At 44.3% G+C, this 20,966-nt stretch overlaps 1 protein-coding gene across 1 annotated transcript in view; it reads right to left on the bottom strand.

Moving 5' to 3' along the window:
* Positions 1-20,802, bottom strand: part of HMMR (hyaluronan mediated motility receptor) — a 58,891-nt gene extending 38,089 nt beyond the window's left edge. The window contains exons 1-6 of the mRNA XM_068273031.1: positions 20,644-20,802; positions 18,915-19,013; positions 15,588-15,676; positions 12,997-13,074; positions 9,723-9,911; positions 8,254-8,340 (exon numbers count right to left, since the gene is read on the bottom strand). Coding sequence (XP_068129132.1) covers positions 8,254-8,340; positions 9,723-9,911; positions 12,997-13,074; positions 15,588-15,676; positions 18,915-19,013; positions 20,644-20,689 — 588 coding nt within the window. The 5' untranslated portion in view covers positions 20,690-20,802. The remainder of the gene's footprint in view (positions 1-8,253; positions 8,341-9,722; positions 9,912-12,996; positions 13,075-15,587; positions 15,677-18,914; positions 19,014-20,643) is intronic.
* Between the last annotated feature and the right edge of the window lie 164 nt (positions 20,803-20,966).

The raw sequence follows: 20,966 nt of genomic DNA on the forward strand, positions 1-20,966 counted from the left end.
ACTAGGACTCTTGGAGGTAGATTATTCAGTCTGGGTCTAACGAAACAGTGATTTTTGCCAATAAGGTTAGTTAGGAAATTGTCCTTTGAATTTAGGCAACAAAAAAATTATAGAATTATTAAATCTAGTTCAGGTTTGTTAGATCCTCATGCCCATTATCTAGTTATAAAATCTACCTACCTTCGTGGTACCGGACAGTCAAAGGACTTTTAAAAGCAAGAGGCTTGTTTCCAAGTAACAGATAATCGGTCATTTTTAATTTCACCAATTGCGGCAGAACATTTGTAAACTGCAGCTATGTTCAAGACCTTTGTTTTCCTGTATTTTTCAGGTTGATAGATCAATTACTGCTCAATGTTTAAGGTGCCCATACACTCGTCAGATTGGCAGCAGATAGATAAGAAATGCATCTGATGATCTATCTGATGCGTTTTTAGAACATTTTTTACCAGGATAGAATTCCAATAGATTTCAGTTTGAAATCTATTGAAATTCGATCTGATGGCATTTTTTTCCCATCAGATTTCCATTAAGGCCAATGCAAACTGATAAGCAATCTCATCAGATCGACCTAAATTTTCCACCCTGCAAGTTCGATGGAAATCCATCGAAATCGATCGAAATCGGCCGTCGATCGGCCAACCGATTTGCAATCGATTGATCGGGATCGATCGGTCGGCCAGAAAATCTGCTGAGTGTATGGGCTGCTTTAGGCATGAGGCAGAGAGACCTATCTATTGAAACCAATGCACAGGAAACTGGAGCCAAACCACTGCTGGAGAGAAACCAATCTGAAATCTTGATCTTAAGATCTACTCTCCTATCAGTACTCTCCTTCAGTGGAGGGGCATATAGGTCCAATAGATCCACTTATGTACTTGGGTCCCATGTAGTTTAGAGCCTTGAACGTCAGCAGGCAGATCTTAAAGCGGAATATAACCCTGCATTTCAACTTTGCTCTAAAACATTATTTACAGCATATTATATGCAAAAAGCATTTTTTTTTTTTACTAGACCAGCATTGGAAGGGTTAAACACAGAGGTTTTAAGTTCAGTGCAGACGTTCAGATAGTTACATTCTATTTAGTTATATGTATATATTTAGAAATGTTACACACTCTTTGGCTGTCCTCCAACTCCTTCTCAGTGAGAGAGATGAGTCACAATAAACACTTAGATACATTTGTGTAAACAAAAAGTATCTAACTCAAGTTCGGATGAGTCTGCAAAAATCTCCGGGGACTTTAAAGCCCTGTGTAACCCTTCCAATGCTGGTCTAGTAACAAAAAAAAAGGCTGGTTGCATATAATATACTGTAAATAATGTTTTAGAGCAAAGTTGAAATGCAGGGTTATATTCCGCTTTAAAGATAACCCGAGGTGGGTTTGAAGATTATTATCTGCATACAGAGGCTGGATCTGCCTATACAGCCCAGCCTCTGTTGCTATCCCAAACCCCCCTAAGGTCCCCCTGCACTCTGCAATCCCTCATAAATCACAGCCACGCTGCTGACAAACAGCTTGTCAGAGCTGGCTGTGTTTATCTCTATAGTGTCAGTCTGCTGCTCTCCCCGCCTCCTGCAGAACTCCAGTCCCCGCCTGCATCCCTTCCCTCCCTGCTGATTGGAGGGAAGGGACAGGGGCAGGGACCGGAGCTATGCAGGAGGCGGGGGAGCAGCTGAGACTGACACTACAGATGTAAACACATCCTCACAGCAAGGCTGTGATTTATGAGGGATTGCAGAGTGCAGGGGGACCTTAGTGGGGTTTGGGATAGCCACAGAGGCTGGGCTGTACAGGCAGATCCAGCCTCTGTATGCAGATAATATTCTTAAAACCCACCTCGGGTTCTCGTTAAAGGAAAACCGAGGTGAGAGGGATATGGAGGTTGCCATATTTATTTCCTTAGACTTTGAACAAAGCATGCAGCTGATCAGGTGCTCTGCACTGCATTAGTCATAAGCTTGTTCCAGGATTTTGACGCAGACACTATTTATACCAGAAGATGAACAGGGCTGCCTGGTAACTGGTATTGTTTACAAGGAAATAAATATGGCAGCCTCCATATCCCTCACCTCGGGTTCCCTTTAAATGGCATTCTCCATTTTACTGGCAAGTAGTGAAGAGTTTGCAGTACTGGGGAGATGTGCGAGTTGCGGAGGCATTGGCTAGGAATCTGGCTGCTGCATTCTGTACTAATTGCAAGACGCAAAGAACAATATCCTGCAATCCAACAAATAGGGCATTGCAGTAGTCCAGGTGGGAGGATACAAATGCATGAACTAGCTCAGGTAGGTCTTCAGCAGGGATAAGGCGTTTGATTATCGCTATATTACTCAGATGGAAGAATGAGGACTTGACAACAGCCGATACCTACTGTTTTGAGTGTTTACTTTCCATCCAGGATCACCCCAAGGCTTTGCACAGTCTTTATACTGTACGGTATCTCCCCCAATTGCTAGTTTGAAGTATTATTATACAAGAATATATGAGGCAATAAGGATTTGCCTGCTCTCAGTTTCTTTATTTGTTGTTTATAGATTTTTCAAGTCAGGTTTTTTTTTTTAAAAAGGAAGTCTGTGCACAGCATTCACCATCCCAAGTGTGTGATAATGACCACTGCTTCCCCCGAAAGGTTTGTCCTGCTTTCAGTTGTCATTTTACAGTGCTGATTTGCAAATGAAACAAATATGACAATCACAAATTTTTCCCACATGAGGTCTCACAATGCTATTTTACCCTTCACCTAACTGCCAGACTGCATTAATCACCCGTGATTGTTACAATGATGTGACTGCACACATGTTAAATAAAGCTTCAGCACCCCCCAAAAAGTGTTCACTCAGTGAAAAAAAACAACATCATCACCCAGTGATTTTACAGTGTGATTACAAAATAAAAAAAAACAACAATGTAAAAAGCTTTAAACTACTTCGCAATGTAAAACCTTCTCCTGTTGACTAGTTTCAAACTTCTATACATGTAATCATTCCCTTCATTGTGGCAACGCAAACCCAACAAAAAAAGCATACCTCATCTGTGGATGTAGCCTGAGAAAAAGAACATTTTAATTAAGTATTAATTAAGTATTAAAAGCAAATAAAACATTTTTTTCATGCATTTTACATTTTGTCTTTGGAGGAGCCTCTAAAGAGAACCAGTTACTTGTAATCGGATTCTCCACTTTGAAATCGTTCTAAAAACTAAATTCAGAGGGAGGCCAGGGATAACACGATCAGGTTGGTGGATATAAACCAGTGGGCAGGATCCACACCTGGCCCTGTCATACTGCTATCCACGGATGCAGAAAAAGCGTTCGACAGGGTCAGGTGGGGATATATTAGGGTGGTGCTAGAACATATTGTTTGGGAGAAAATATGAGGGCCTGGATATTATGTATAAGGACTTGACAGCTAAAGTTAAGGTAAATGGAATGCTTTCTGGTCCCCTAGAGATAAATGGAACCTGACAGGGATGCCCTCTGTCCCCCCTGGTATTTGCGCTAACCCTGGAGCCCTTTTTAAGAACAGTCCGAATGAACGTAGACATCTCTGGGATAAAGATAGGTGCGGCGGAGCACAAGATCGCAGCATATGCAGATGATCTGCTGTTCTATCTGACAAATCCTAAAATAGCATTGCCTAATCTTTTGAAGGCCTTTACCGAATTTGGGAGGATCTTTAATCTTAAGATTAAATGGGATAAGTGTGAGGCACTAAGTATAGGGGTGAAGGAGGATGAGGTAGAACATCTGAAGGCAGATTTTCCATTCAAATGGGTAAAAGATTCCCTAGGATACCTGGGCATAAAACTGGCTAGAGATATACAGGAGATTATGAGACTAAACTATTATCCGCTCATCGCTACATTAAAGAGGGATTTGCATAAATGGGCAAAGCTAAGACTTTCGTGGTTTGGAAGGATTAACGTCCTCAAAATCAATATCATGCTGAGGCGGTTGTATGTCTCCCAGGCCCTCCCTATTCCCCTGCCCAGAAGCTACTTGGATGAAGTTAGGAGAGTGTTTGCAAGGTTTGTATGGCAAGCCAGAAGAGCAAGGTTTAAATTTAAATTTATTACACAGTCAAAAGATAGAGGGCTGGCAGTACCCGACCCCTAAGTTACTACTATGCGGCTGTCTGTACTAGGGTGGTTGATTGGAATAGGAATGAAAAGTCTAAGCAGTGGGTCTCCTTGGAATGTGAGTTATATGATGGTGAGCTGAGAGATGCCCCATGGTTGTCATACATTCCAAGCACGTATCGATTCCCAGGAACGTTGGCAGAACATACCTTAAGAACTATTAACAAGGTAAGTAGTAGAAAGTACATGGCTAAAAGCCCATCCCCATTGATGTCAATACTGGGAAACCTCAAGTTCCCTCAGGGATGCCAGAAGGGAAGTTACGGAGAATGGAGATTGGGAAGAAGGTTACAAATACTCTCCTTGGTTAGGAACGGGAAGTGGCTAGATGAAAGAGAAATAGTGGAACAAATGCAGTTGGGGAGGATAGACACATGGAGTTTGATCCAGTTTAAACATTTCCTCCTTTCAGTGGGAAGGATATACTCAAGGGAATTGACCCATTTTGAGAAGCTCTGCCTAGCTGACAGACCAACAAAGGGAACTCTGGCAAAAATATATCAATTATTAGAAGGAGATGAAGATTATACGTTGAACCATAAAATAAAATGGGAAAAAGATATGGGGAGGGAGCTGTCTACTGCCCAATGGTAGGGGATAATTAGGATGATGTATGGGGCTTCAATACTGACAAGAATACAGGAATCCGGTTATAAATTGGTAATGAGGTGGTATTATACCCCGGATAGATTGAATAAGATCTGTGGTACTAGTCCCACATGTTGGAGGTGTGGGGAAGAAAGGGGGGACCTCATACATATTTGGTGGACATGTAAGGGTCTCACCACATTTTGGAAGAGCATAAAACAATACATATTGGGAATTGGCAGGAATACCCATATCAGATAACCCTGAAGTATACCTTCTACACCTGGTGGAGAAAGGGATTAAAAAGTATAGAGGTTCACTGGGGATGCACTTAATATGGTGGGGATGCACTTAATGTGGTAAGGATTTTGATAGCAAGAAATTGGAAGTCCCAACAAGCCCCCTCCTTAAAGAGAACCCGAGGTGTGTTTAAAGAATGTTCTCTGCATACAGAGGCTGGATCTGCCTATAAAGCCCAGCCTCTGTTGCTATCCCAAACCCCACTAAGTTACCCTGCACTCTGCAATCCCTCATAAATCACAGCCGTGCTGTAAGGCTGTGTTTACATCTGTAGTGTCAGTCTTAGCTGATACCCCACCTCCTGCATAGCTCCGGTCCCTGCCCCCGTCCCTTCCCTCCAAATAAGCAGGGAGGGAAGGGATGCAGGCGGGGACTGGAGTTCTGCAGGAGGCGGGGAGAGCAGCAGACTGACACTATAAAGATAAACACAGCCAGCTCTGACAAGCTGTTTGTCAGCAGCGTGGCTGTGATTTATGAGGAATTGCAGAGTACAGGGGGACCTTAAATACAACCTGTACTGAGTAAAAATATTTAAAATAAACACATGAGGTAACTTCAAATGAACATTACATAGTTACCTTGCCATCAGTTCCTCTCAGAAGCTCACCATTTTCTTCTGACAATAATCCCATCCAGTTCTGACAATATTTTGTCAGATCTGAAATATATCAGTTGCTGTCAGTAAAATATCAGTTGCTGTCAGTTATAGCTGAGAGGAAAACTGATGTACCAGGTAATGTTCATGTTTCCCTATGGCTCAAGTGGGCGATGTTACAGTTTAACTGTGTGCTGACCAGAAAGCTGTTATGGGGTAATGGCTATTTTCAAAATGGAGGACTGAAAATTCCCTTGATCATAGTGAACAAAAAGGACACGGGACAGGAGAAAGACACTGAGTAGACTACATGGAAGGTAAGTATAACTTGTGTATGCTTATTTTTACTTTTATTTTCAGTACAGGTTTTCTTTAAGGGGGGTTGGGATAGCAACAGAGGCTGGGCTGTATAGGCAGATCCAGCCTCTGTATGCAGATAAGATTCTTCAAACCCACCTCGGGTTCTCTTTAAAGGAATGGTTCGACGAAATCAACCAAATATATGCGATGGAAGAATTATCTAGTATAATCTATGGAAAGGAAAACTGGGGATGGGAGAAGTGGGTGGAATTTAGAGAAACGGAAGAATATCGGAAGGTGGTGAGGGTAGGACCAGGGAAAGGTTGAGGAAGTTTCTCCATGGACAAGGAAGGCATTAAAGTAGTATTGGTTTATCAGAAGAGATGGGAGGGAAGTGAGATAGAGTTCTGGTTGTGGGTTCAGTTTTTTCTATCTCTTGTGTTGGGGTCTTTACTCACCATCTTTCGTGGTGGATAGACACCAGGGGGGTGGACTCTACGTCCTAGCTCATGTAATAGAAAACAGTATAGCAGTGGCCTGACTCAAATATATAGGGAGGGAGAAGAGGTATGGTGGAGTCCCTATTTAGAAACAGTGGACGTGGGTCAGACTAGGAGAATGGAGGGAGGGAAGCCCACTGGGGCAAAGACTCGATGTTTCCAAAAGATGCCTAAAGAGGTGTATTAATATTTTATGGAAAAACATGTTTGTATGATATTGGAAATATTTTTCTTGATAAAAATAAAAACTAAATTCAACCCTCTTGAATTAGCTGCTCATCCAAGTTTAAAGTGAACCAGAGACTAAGCACCCTCGTGTATTTTACCATACATATCAATGGGAACATTAGAGAAAACACCTACTCTGCTCTGTTTCATCCTTCACTGCTCAGCTTGCTTGTTCTCAGCCCTGATAAAATCCCAGACTTTGCTATAAAGATTCCTGAGCAAAGCCAGACTGAATGCTAAGTCTGGGATTTTATCAGAGCTGATAAGCAGGCTGAGCAGTGAAGAATGAAACAGAGAGCAGGGTAGGTGTTTTCTCTCATGTCCCCACTGATATATATGGTAAAATACATGAGGGTGCTTCATCTCTGTTTCACTTTAAGTGCACGGTTTACATTTCCACTATAAGGCATTGATCCTGAAGGGAGAGGGGGTGGGTGTCAGGCCTTATAATATAAAATGCACAGCTGGGTGTCAGGCCTTATAATATAAAATGCACAGCTGATGTATAGCAAGTCTTCACACCTGAAAGCTTCTGGTCTTCTGCTCTCACCCAATTGGTGTGTTCTCAACCTCCATCATTCCCCCAACATGACAGCATGCCCATCCTCTAGATCGGTACAGACAGTAAGGCACAAGTGCTGCCCCCTCCCCAAAAGTCCTGCACTATACCTGCGCCAAATAAGTTTATGTTAGGCTGCATATTCTAAAGTCTGGTCTTTACGCTTCAGATTCTCTTTGTCAATAACTGTCACACAAAGCAATAAGATTTTTTCCTTTAGGCATATTTGTTGTTTTCATAATAAAACTCCATACCAATAGAAAATCCTAAAAACCACACACCAGTGCTGGGCCGAAATTCCGCATGAGCGTAATTACGCATCGTAATTCAATGTAAATTTACGCGTAAGGGCTACGCGTAACTTACGGTCTTACACGTAATTATTTACGCGTAAGCAGTTAAGTGGTATCATAATTTCGCTGTCTACCGTAATTGCTAGGTATGCGTAATTTTACGAAGACTTACGCGTAATTACTAACTTAAAAACTCCCCTTTTCTAAGAGTAGCCAATCAGTCAACATCCTAAGCAACCAATAGTATCTTCTCCCGCCCTTCAGTATAAGCGTATGTTTTGACGCATACGAATGCTGTGTACGCAATAGCTGTCACATTGACGGCTATTGCGTACACATCGTCCGTATGCGTCAAAAAGTACGCATTAAAGGGTATTACGGCACTACGCGTAACATCGTAGCGTAAGTGCCTACATTACGGTATCCTTACGCGTAACTGCGTAAGTTAAAAAGTAATTACAGTGATGAACCATAGATAATTTCCTACGCCGTAACCGTAATTGCGTAATGCGTAATAGCGTAAAATTACACATAATGATCCGTAAGCGTAGATTTTTCCATTACGACCAGCACTGCCACACACAGCTTAAGCTGGGGTCTTACATTTCCCCAAGGTTGTACAGCACAAAATAATAACAAAACCAAAAATTACAACTAAAATCTGTTTTCCAAGCAATGGCAGTCATTCTACGTCTGTTCAAAGAATATTCTCTCAATTATTAAGGGGAGGGTTTGACAGGATACAAACCTTGTCCTTTATATCCACTTTATTTTTTATTTCCATGAGTTCTGCACAAAGATTGTTTATTTTCTTCTTTGAGCTGTCATCAGAAAACTAAGGAAAAAAGACAGTCAAGTTTAGTTTTGGGAAGCACCTCAAAAAAAACAAAAAACAAAAAAAAAAACCTGAAAAAGTTTAATACAATTCAAGCTACAAGATATTAATGAAAAGGTAACTATATGCAACGTTGATCTACTGCATCAAGCCTGCTCGAATTACATATGAATAATCCCAGCCATGTCTAATGAAGATAATGAGCAACGCACAGGACTACAGACCGCAACTGAAATACGTAGCACTGAGACAATATTTCAGAATTTTTACAGCATGTACTGCCTTATAAATGCCAAACCTCCAGGTAGACCACACTGATCAAAGCCGCTGTAATTTTGGATATAAAAACACTCCAAATTGCAATGCATTTCACGGGAATCTCCTGCTTCTTCAGGCAAATGTGGGAGTATCTGTGGCACAGTGGAGTAACGTAAGGCCCTAATTCTGTGCCACAGATAAGCCCATTTTTAACAGAATTTTAGCGCATCTTCTGTTGGTGCCTCTGTTTACTGACATTTCTCCAAAGTTTAGCTGCACATTTATGGCCATTCATAACCTGAGCAACACTTAGTAATATTATGAAGATTCCTTTACTGCCCATTTCATCCAAATTGGACACGTGTTAGTTAGGGAAGCCCTTCTTTCATTCTGCCGTAATCTGCTCAGGTTATGTCTAAAACACACGGCAGAGTCGATCATTTCCGACAGGTCGATCAGATTTATGATCGTATTTGTGGTCGATTTTGTATAGAAGTGATTGGAAAATTGATCAGGAAAATGATCGGAAATCACCTATCAGAAATAACTGACTCGACAGTCAATCTGATGGAAAATTGCAGGGTGTGTACCAGGCATAAAACCAGTCTACTAGATCCCTGAGCTCTGGCATGCGCCCATTAGGACATGACAATCTCATTAGATGAGCTACGAGTAACAGTCAGGGCTCGTTCACACGAGAGGCGCTTTTTCATTTTTTTCAAGCGGTGATGATTTTTCAAAAAACGCCCTGAAAGCGGTTACACCATGCTTTCCTATGCGCTAGTTCAGATTGGAGCATCCCGTTCGCTTTCCAATCTGAAAAGCGGTGCATTTTCTGGGCAATTTCGGCTCAATGGAAGATATCGGTAAAAATATTACAGAATCACTTTGTGCAGCGATTGTGTTTTTAAGAATAAATACATTGTATTCTTTTCCAGGTCAAAGAGTTCCCTTCCTGACTTGCGTCAGGGAGTGAATTAAAAACGCCCTTGAAAAGCACTTTTAACAAACACCACCCACGCGCCGAGAATCAAAAAAAGAAAAAAAAAATCACGTCAAAAAACACCCAACACGAACAGAACGCATTGCGAACAAGGCCTCAGAGATCATGGAATAAAGGTTACCTTTGTTTTTAGGAGCTCATTCGCTTTATTTAGGTCAGCTATCTGTCTCTCCATTGATGCAATGTTTGCGGTAAGGGAAGTCTTCTCACGCACCGCGGTGACCAACTTAAGCTCGGTTTTCTTGAATTCTTCTTCCAACACCTGAAGCTTCTTGTCTTGTTCAGCACGATCTTTTAAAAGACCTCGGATCTAAACAAAGGCAAAAAGATTAGACCTTTCCAACTCCCTATAGGTGTACTAGTACGGTGACCTATGGTACCAATATTTGGCAAAAAATGGCCAAGCACATTCCAGAACTAGAGCTTGCCACTCAGTGCTATACAAACAGCAACAAGCCGTGTTAAAGGAAACCTGAAGTAGGGATGAGTGTTCTGAAGGGGGGGGGGGGGGTAATTCATCCTTGACACCTCCTCTGTGCGTTGCCCTCCATAGGGTGTTCCAGCTCTCATATACTTCCTCCTTCACAGTTGAAGTAGCTTGAGAGCTAGGACACACCATGGAGGGCAACACGTGGAGATGGCATCAAGGGTGCGTTAAACCCCCACCAAGACGCAGTCCTCTGCGCTTGAAACTCAGGCTCTGATCCTATTCATTTGGAACATCATTCTGACTGGATAGTTCATCTTGCAGCCTCCGTAGAAACGCATCTGCGCGAAACGGCCGTAAGGCTTTCTATTCCTGGACCCACCGCACCTTGCACACAGCAACTTTCTGGTATGTGAATTCTTTATTCAATTATATGCAGCAATAGCATGTATATGCAAAAGTTCATTAAAGAAAATAAACGGAAAAAACGTCCCCTGGGGGGTACTCACCTCGGGTGGGGGAAGTCTCCAGATCCTATTGAGGCTTCCCCAGTCCTCCTCAGTCCCACGGTGGCAGTGTAAATATTTGCTTCCGCGGCTCCAGCGCAGGCGCAGTATCCGCTCTTCCCACGGAGATAGGCGGAAATAGCTGATCTCCGTCGAGCCGCTCTACTGAGCAGGCGCAAGTCTCCTGTGCATTAGAGTGGACCCGACGGATATCGGCTATTTCCGCCTAACTCCATCAGAAGAGCCGAAACCGCGCCCCCGCTGGAGCCTGGAAAGGTAAATATTGAACGGGCTGTCGGATTTGTCGCGCCGGCTTTGAAGGGCTGCAGCGAGACCCCGTGGGACAGAGGAGGACGAGGGAAGCCTCATTAGGATCCTGAGGCTTCCCCCTCCCGAGGCGAGTACTCCCCAGGGGACGTTTTTCTCGTTACAGTGTCTCTTTATTATATAGCAGTGCCGGCATTCTCTCTCTTTCGGAATACAGATGACTCTGCAGCCTGAGCATGCTATATGTACCCATCGTCACACCGGATATTTGTGTTCAGACACCCCTCTCCCTCACCCCCACCGTTGAACCGCAGTGCCAGCGCTCTAGCCCTCTCCTAACTAGTTCATCCCCAACCTGAAGTGTCATGTGGCAGGATGGCAAATACATGTGCATATACAAGATATGTTTTCTTGTTGCAGTCATTGGAGGCAGTAATTACAGCACAGTCTCCATAGGAGCACAATATACAGAGTTTCCACGAAAATAAGACCGTGTCATTAATTTTTGCTCCAAATGTTGTGCTAGGGCTTATTTTCAGAAGATTCATTTCTATGAACATAAGTTCCTGTGCTGTGTGTCCCCCTGTCTTCCCCACTGTGCCGCCTCTTCATCAGCTGGATCCACCTCTTGTGTGCCCTTGTGTCCCCCCCCCGTACCTTTAGTGTCCTTCCTCTGTACCCGTGTCGTCTATTCCCTAAACTCCTGTGTCCCGTGTAACCCTATGTCCTCCTGCATCCTCCTCTTACTCCTAGCTCCATGTTTCGCTGTCCGTTTCCTGGGATTCCCCCTAATCCCCCCCCCCCCCCCCAGCTCCATGCTACTGTGTCCCCGATCTTCAGCCTATGGGGTAAAAGTATGGCAACTTGTGCTTCTACTGATGCCAAGGATCTCATAGGTGGGACCATAGCTCTTCAGTTTCTCCTGCTTACCCCTCACAGTACTGCACCACAGTAGGCCTCACTGGCCGTGTGAGTGGTTTATCACTTAAGCTCCCCTAGTGGCATTCGTAGAAACACGACCCTTGAATTGGAAAAAAAAAACAAAAAAAAAAAAAAACATAGGAGACTCTTCAATCTTCTGTTAAAGTGGACTTGAACTCAGAACTTCCTCTCTGCTCTTAAAGTTGCACAACAGCATAATAACCTTTAAACTAAGAAAAATGTCTTGGTTACAGCTAAAAGAAATCCTGCAATAAATCTGCAGTGTGTCTACTTCCTGCTTTCATGGAAGCAGACATTGTTAATCTGTTCTTTCAAATGAGCTTCTCTGCCATGGCAGCCATGTGACAGGGGAGATATCAAATTAAAACTTGTGATTAGACACAAATAAGGGGGAATTAAACAGGCTAAACTCTCTAAATATATACACAAGATGCCTTTCTCTAGGTTCTCCTGTCCTGTGCAAGAGCTCATGCCCACTTTAAGACAATGACTGCCTTTTATGCACAGATAGCTTTAAAGGGAAGGTCCAAGCAAAATAAAAAAATGAGTTTCACTTACCTGGGGCTTCTACCAGCCCCATGCAGCCATCCTGTGCCCTCGTAGTCACTCACTGCTGCTCCAGTCCCCTGCTGGCAGCTTGCCGACCTCGGAGGTCGGGGGCCGCATTGCGTACATTTTTACGCATTCCCGCTAGTGCAGGAACATTAACACATACATTTTTACGCATTACTGGTTCAATGCGTAAAAATGTACGCATTGAACCAGTAACGCGTAAAAATGTATGTGTTAATGTTCCTGCACCAGCGGGAATGCGAAAAATGTACGCAATGCGGCACACCGACCTCCGAGGTCGGCAAGCTGCCAGCGGGGGACTGGAGCAGCAGTGAGTGACGAGGGCACAGGATGGCTGCATGGGGCTGGTAGAAGCCCCAGGTAAGTGAAACTCACTTTTTAATTTTGCTTGAACCTTCCCTTTAAAAATAATATAAGTAAAACGTTGAGTACTGTATGTGATCCTCTATTCACACCAATACAGAATTAGCTTTTGCAAGTCACCATCTTCATCAGCAGAGAAAAGCAAGATGCTAGGAATTCCAGCCATGCGTGCTGGCATCAGAACTGAGCCAATCAAAATCTGCAGGAAGTGCATGATGTGCATCTGCCTGTCCCTGCTCAAGGTTGTGGACAATTATTGGCCACGCATAGCGTTCACTATTCAACCGGAAGTCAGTTTCTTTCTTCTTAGGATATACCTCCTTCTCTAAAGCTTTGTGTTTCTTCATCTCTCTGATAAATTCTGTGTCTCTTTCAGGTTTCTGTCTCAGGTTTGGCTGTGAAAAATGAAGGAAAAGAAAAAAAAAAAAAAGTTATTTGTACCAGTTAAACAAAAGCAAATCAAAAACTATAAATTACTACATTTGTGTAATGCCAGTAATCATCAAGCCATTATTAAAGTGACACTGAAGCAAAAAATTACTACATTTGTGTAATGCCAGTAATCATCAAGCCATTATTAAAGTGACACTGAAGCAAAAAAAATATGAAATAATGAATTGGATGTGCGGTACATAATTAATAGAACGTTAGTAGCAAAGAAAATAGTCTCATTTTAATTTTCAGTTAATTTTTTTTTTTTATAACATTGCGTTATTCTCTAATGTTTACAGTTTACACAATACAGTCAGCATTCTAAATTATTTCACAGAGCAAGCTAATGAACTTTTGATCTTAACTCTGCAGAGGAAAAAAAAAAACCAACAGTGACAGTTGAGATAATAAGCTTCAGAAGACAGAGCTCTGAGACTTTGAAATTTGTGGAGCTCAGAGAAGCTCTTTTGCATAGATAACAACTGGAGTTTAACTCTTCCTGTATTAGAAATAATATTAGACTCATATCTCTGCTGCTTATGTTTTATTTCTTAGTTGTACTACACATACAAATCATGTTTATTTTCACTTCAGATTCCCTTTAAATTCCATTTACAGGCACAGACTTAAAGTGTACCTGAGACAATGACCATAAAAGGATTTTTACTTACCTGGGGCTTCTCCAACCCCCTGTAGTTAGTTAGCTCCCTCACTGGCCTCCCGATCCCCTCCATTACACCGCATTACGACCCAGAAAAGTCCACTACTGAGCCTGTGTGGTAGTACTGCACATGCCCGGTCCTGGCCACGCACACCCCTGATTGTGCTCCCTTGGCTGGGAGTGTTCTGTGCATGTACAGTTTTATAAGATTAACTGTGCTTGTGCAAACGCTCCTGGCAACGGAAGGGTCATTGGGGGGGTATGCACAGCTGGGACCACGAATGCGCAGGGGTCAACAATCCGTCTGGATAGTGGGCTCCGCAGCAGCAGAATGGAGAAGATTAGATGGACATTGAGAGAGCCAACTACTACATGGAGCTGGAGGAGGCCCCAGGTAAGTATAAATGCTTGTGCCATCTCCTGGGTGGGGGATACTTACCTTGGGAGGGCAAGCCTCTGGATCCCAATGAGGCTTCCCCCATCCTCCTCTGCCCCTTGGTTCCAGTGCTGGCTCAGTAGCGGCTTTTTGATCGGGGTCCGGCAGAAATGGCGGAGCAAAAACAGAAAGCAGCTACTGCACCAGAGCAGGTAAATATTTACATGTCTGCCCTTCGGAGGCTGCCAGCCCTGCAACAGAGAAAGGGGAAGCCTCATTTGGATCTAGAGGGTTCCCCCTCCTGAGTCAAGTACCTCCCAGGGGATTTTTTTTTTAATTTTTACAGATCCCCTTGAAGCATAACTCCATAGCCTGCATAAAACATGAAATTCATCTTATTTGCAGCTGATCTAATTTCTTGTTGAATATGATCAGAGGGAACCTGGGTGGGAAAAGTGAAATCAAGGAGGGCACAGGAAGCATATGGACTGTCCAGAAACTGCTCTACTGGCAGAATTTAACTTTTATTTGTGGTTACAGATTCATGTTAACACAGTGGCTAAATATGGGAGTAGAGGGGCAATTATGACTGTAATACCGCTATAAGATGGTATTGGGCACTTTGGGGCTAGAACAGGCATGGGCAAACTTGGCCCTCCAGCTGTTAAGGAACTACAAGTCCCACAATGCATTGCAGGAGTCTTACAGCCACAGTCATGACTCAAAGGCAAATGCATTGTGGGACTTGTAGTTCCTTAACAGCTGGAGGGCCAAGTTTGCCCATGCCTGGGCTAGAATGTTAACAGCTTCCTTTCCCCAGAGAAAAAAGCACACATCACTTTCTAACTGTATAACAAAAAAAAAAAAAATCTTCTTTGAACGTAGTTATTAAGAGATACGTCCATCTAGTCTAACCAGAAAAGAAAAACCATTACAAGGTATGGTCCAATTCGCCCCAAAAGGGGAAAAAAAAATCCTTCCCGACTCCAGATGGCAATTACATAAAATCCCTGGATCAGCACAACCAGGCATTACCTAGTAATTATAGCCATGGATATCTCAACGCAAGGAAAGCATCTAAGTCCTCTTTAAATGCAGATTATATAATTGGCCATAACTACTTCCTGTGGCAATACATTCCACATTTTAATCACTCTTACTGTACAAAACCCTTTCCTAAATAAATGGCTTAAAGGTTTTCCTCCATGCGCAGATCATGTCCTCTAGTCCTTTGTAAAAGCCTAGGGACAAAAAGCTAATTAGCCAAGCTTTAAAATTGCCCTCCAATGTATTTATAGATGTTAATTAGATCTCTTCTAAGGCGTCTTTTCTCCAGAATAGATCAGCTCAGTTTATCTAACCTTTCTTGGTAAGAGAGACCTTCCATCCAGCAAATGGTTTCATAAACCTATATAACCTGAAGGACTGGAAGTAATTACCGTTGAACCAAGAGAAGCATGCTTGCGTAGGCGCACAGGGGAAGCAAGCTCCTCCTCTCTATCCGTATTCTGACCATCGCTATTTGAATCTAGGCAAAAAGAAAAAAAACAAAAAAAAAAAAAACCATGAATTTCTGGAAAACTAAACTCCAAACAAGAACTACAGCAACTGCAATTACAAAACAACATGTATGAAAGATACCCGGATTTTGAAGTCAGGAGCAGGTTTAGGGTTACTGGAATCGGTAAACAGATACGGATTCCTAATACATTCAAAGGCTGTATATATTCCGATATAAACCAATTAAAGTGTTGTCATACACTAACTACTCCGCCCACACGTTGGAAAGGTTGTGAGAGCAATGCAGGGCTGGCATTAAAGGGAATGTCCAAGCAAAATAAAAAAAGGAGTTTCACTTACCTGGGGCTTCTACCAGCCCCATGCAGCCATCCTGTGCCATCGTAGTCACTCATTGCTGCTCCAGTCCCCCGCTGGCGTCGGCGGGCCGCATTACATACATTTTTACGCATTCCCGCTAAAGCAGGAACATTAACACATACATTTTTACGCATTACTGGTTCAATGCGTAAAAAATTACGCATTGATCCAGTAACGCGTAAATTGTATGTGTTTATGTTCCTGGACTAGTAGGAATGCGTAAAAATGTACGTAATGCGTCCCGCCGACCTCCGAGGTCGGCAAGCTGCCAGCGGGGGACTGGAGCAGCAGTGAGTGACTACGAGGGCACAGGATGGCTGCATGGGGCTGGTAGAAGCCCCAGGTAAGTGAAAGTCATTTTTTTATTTTGCTTGAACCTTCCCTTTAACGGCTGTAGGAAACCAGCTTGTGCAAACCTAGCCACTGAAGTACCTTACTGGGGACCAGCGGCCGCAGATAACAGAAGTCTGAAAGGTGCTGTCCCACTTTAACCAAGCTACAAAAATAGTGAGTGGGGAATTCTGCAGCATTTTCAACGTCCCCCCATTTATGTTCCTCATGGACAGGGCTCGGGGCCACGTGGTGGTTGAAGGGAAGGTAAGAAAAGTCCCAAAGTGGCAAACCTTTCCACTGGTATTTTGGGTGAATGCCCTGCATGGCAAGCCAACACAACCAAACATGCAAAAGTAGCAAGTCAGGTCAGCACAACAGATATCTGTCTACCAGTGTTTTCCCCAGGCTTTTAGCTGGGTGCTCCACCCGGCTAATTTTGGTGAGCACCTGGATGTCATTGGCTCACCTACTCATATTTCTATGCTGTAAGCAGAGTTGCACCAGCCCTGCATTCCCCCGGTTCTGCCCCACCCAGCTAGTATTTTTTTTGGGGGGGGCAGGGTGGGGGGGGAGAAAACTGTCTATGTCGTGCTTTAAGTAAGGAGACCCTTCAGGACCCCAAAAACAATTGTCAGCTTTGTCTTGGTGGACTGCTGATGCATTAAACTCATAAGCTTCACACTTCTGAAACAAACTGTGTGCTAACCTGACTTCCTACTTTTAGTGGTAGAATGGGAGTGTGACCTTGAGAAAACCTTTTGAGAAACAGCTGGAAGTGACTGAGAATGCGGGTCCTTAAAGGGACACTTAAGTCAAACAAAAAAAAAATGAGGCTTCCAATAGCCCCCTGCAGCTGTCCGGTGCCCTTGCCGTCTCTCTCCGATCCTCCTGGCCCCGCCGGCAGCCACTTCCTGTTTCGGTGACAGGAGCTGACAGGCTGGGGACGTGAGTGATTCTTCGCGTTCCTGGCAACAATAGCGCCATCTATGCTGCTATAGCATATATCATACCATATAGCAGCATAGAGAGTGCTAATGTGTCTGGGAACGCGAAGAATCACTCGCGTCCCCAGCCTGTCAGCTCCTGTCACCGAAACAGGAAGTGGCTGCCGGCGGGGCCAGGAGGATCGGAGGGAGGCGGCGAGGGCACCGGACAGCTGCAGGGGGCTATTGGAAGCCCTAGGTGAGTAAAACTCATTTTTTTTGTTTGACTTAAGTGTCCCTTTAAAGGAATACTGTAGAGGGGTCGGGGGAAAATAAGTTGACCTTACCCGGGGCTTCTAATGGTCCCCCGCAGACATCCTGTGCCCGTGCAGCCACTCACCGATGCTCTGGCCCTGCCTCCAGTTCACTTCTGGAATTTCAGACTTTAAAGTCTGAAAACCACTGCGCCTGCGTTGCCGTGTCCTCGCTCCCGCTGATGTCACCAGGAGCATACTGTGCAGGCCCAGTATGGCCTGTGCCTGCGCAGTACACTCCTGGTGACAACAGCAGGAGCGAGGACATGGCAATGCAGCCGCAGTGTTTTTCAGACTTTAAAGTCTGAAATTCCAGAAGTGAACCGGAGGCGGGGCAGGAGCATCAGTGAGTGGCTGCGCGGGCACAGGACGTCTGCGGGGGACCATTAGAAGCCCCAGGTAAGTTCAACTCATTTTCTCCCAACCCCCCTACAGTATTCCTTTAAAGAGAGAAATGAGGATGCAGCAGCAGGTTCAGTGCCTGAGCAAAAGGGAAGATCAATTGTCCAGAAGTTGGGCAACCCTAGGGCACAGGAGAAGGAGCAGGACTCTCCTGTCTTTGTCAGGGCCCTGTTGATCTCTGCAGTGATGGAAGATGTAAGTGTTCCCTGAGGTACAGAATCTAAAGCCCTTGTATGGCCGCGGGGATGCAGCAAATAATCTTTGCTCTTAAAGGGATACTGTAGGGGGGGGGATTAGTTGAACTTACCCAGGGCTTCTAATGGCCCCCCCCCCCCCCCCAGACATCCTGTTCCCGCGTAGCCACTCACCGATGCTCCAGCCCCGCCTCCGGTTCACTTCTGGAATTTCAGACTTTAAAGTCTGAAAACCACTGCGCCTGCGCAGCTGCATCCTCGTTCCCGCTGATGTCACCAGGAGTGTATTGCACTAAGCCCAGTATGGTCTGTGCCTGCGCCGTGCGCTCCTGGTGACATCAGCGGGAGCGAGGACACGGCAATGCAGGCGCAGTGGTTTTCTGACTTTAAAGTCAGAAATCCCAGAAGTGAACCGGAGGCGGGGCCGGAGCATCGGTGAGTGGCTGCACGGGCACAGGATGTCTGTGGGGGGCCATTAGAAGCCCCAGGTAACTTCAACTCATTTTCCCCCGACCCCCCTACAGTATCCCTTTAAGGTTGAAGAGCATTCTGAAATAAAAAGGAGGTAATTTTTAAGGCTTCGGACTCTTTAATTGGTCTGATTCCATAGCATTTAATTGGCCATCATTTTATTTTTGTATACAGTTAGCAGCATATTAACCAGGATAAGTAAGGTATGTGTTATTAATCAGTATTACTGAAATAATAAACACTATACATACCTTTCTTTGGTCTAAACCTTTGTGATTTCTCAAATGACACAGGTCCCTTGAGGCCATCTAAAGTCTTTACATCATAAGATCCAGGGGCAGGAGCACAACCTAAAGACAAAAGGCAAAGCTAAACCCAAAGAAGTTACACAAATGACGAGATGCACCTTGACAGGTCTAATTAACTGCAACACTATTAGTAGTAAAGCAGCCTCATATCTATACTGATTTGTTCACATGAGCTCTTCAGTCAGATGATGCCATCTAGGAAGCGTGGAGAGAACCCAAGGTGGGCATTTTTGTACAAAAAAAAAAAAAAACAAGGACGGGCTAGCATGATCAGATAGCATCAGTTACTGATGCTCCTGCATCCCGCAATTGTCGACTTTTGGTGGGAAAACAAACAAACATGGCCGCAATCCCAGGGGGGGTGCCTCTCCTGCAAGGGAGGCACCATACCCTAGATGAAACAGACCACAAGGGCCGGTCCGCAATCGGGGTCAATGGAGCGGAGTCAGAATTCCTCTCACACCGTCATTTTGCTCATCACGGAGCGTAACCAACTTCGCAGTTTGACGAACTGACTAATGGAGGGAGTGTTCGGACGCCAAAGGATTCACCACACACATACAATTCAAAGATCTGCCACCAAGCGGGTTACACAGACCGCTACTGTAATTATGCTACTACTTCGAGAACGCTCTGTTAACCCTTTGCAGTATGCAGGAATCTGGGTCAGATCTGAATATCTGAGCCGGGTCCACGCATACGGGTTATAAATGTACACTTCTATTAAACACAGGGTAGCGGTTTCAGGAGAATAGATACTTTTGTGTATATTCAGAGCAGGTGGTAAACATAACAATAATGGGGGAAGGTAGGTGAATGGTTTGCTTTCATTCAGAAGAAAGGGGAGAGACATCTGTGGTACATCTACACTGGACTGACAGTAATGGGGCTGGACCATTACGAAAGTAGTTGGCGATTACGCACAACTTTCCGTAATGTTCATCACACTGGAGATATCCAACAAGCAGCTTGTGGACAGTTTTGGGGGTGACAGTGCAGCGGTATGGGATCTACGGCTCTGTTTTAAAGAAACTGAAGAGAGTCTAAATTCACTTTTTTAACATGCAGTCATGTTAACAACTATAACTCATGCTAAAACGCAGCTATCTCGCGCAAAACAAGGGGTTTATACCCCCCAACCCCCTGCAAAATACACAGCTTTCTTGGTCGTGGATTTTTCTGCTCATGGAGGCAGAGCTATGAGCTGCAAGCCTTCGTTCGTCTCAGGTAAGCTCATACCCCTGGGCCACGCTATAGTTACACCCATGGCAGCACTGCACAATAAATAATTACAAACAATGATAACAGGATTAAAGTGGACCTTAACTTAAAACTTTTGTCACAGCTGATACAAATCCTGCAATAAATCTGCACTGTGTCAACTTCCTGCTTTCGAGGAAGCAGACATATTGTTAACACCCGGTGTTTACCAATTAGCTGTTCTGCCATGGCAGACCGCTGACACAGCTGTGAGATCAAAATAAAACTTCTGATTAGTCACAGATGAGAGGGGATTAGACAGGTTAAACATATACATATAATGTGCATTTCTCTATCATTTCCTCCTGTCCGGTGCAGGAGTTCAGGTCCACTAGCCCTAATGCAGTACAGCCAGGTGATGGACAAGCACAGACAGACACAGGCGTGTAGCAGAAGCTTGCTTCATACATACCAACTTGCTCATTGAAGCGTTTCAGAGGCGCCTTAGGAAAGGACATCCTGCCAGACTCCGGTGCTGCAGTCAGCTCTCTACCGAACAGTCGCCTCTAATCAGTGCAAAACCAAAATTCCAACCACTCTCTCCTCTCTCCACTTTAAAAACTGCACACGGGCAACTCCACCAATCAGTGAGCAGCTCCCGACCGGCTCTGGGAGATTCAACCAATCAACGGCCTCAATCGTCCTACCCAATCACAAGAAACAGGAAGCGCTTTCTCTAAGCCAATGGGAATGAAGCATTGTGCTGTTAGAGGCGTGGTGAGCGCGCTGGCATTC

This window comes from Hyperolius riggenbachi, chromosome 3 (assembly GCF_040937935.1).
Source record: "Hyperolius riggenbachi isolate aHypRig1 chromosome 3, aHypRig1.pri, whole genome shotgun sequence".
Lineage (NCBI taxonomy): Eukaryota > Metazoa > Chordata > Amphibia > Anura > Hyperoliidae > Hyperolius > Hyperolius riggenbachi.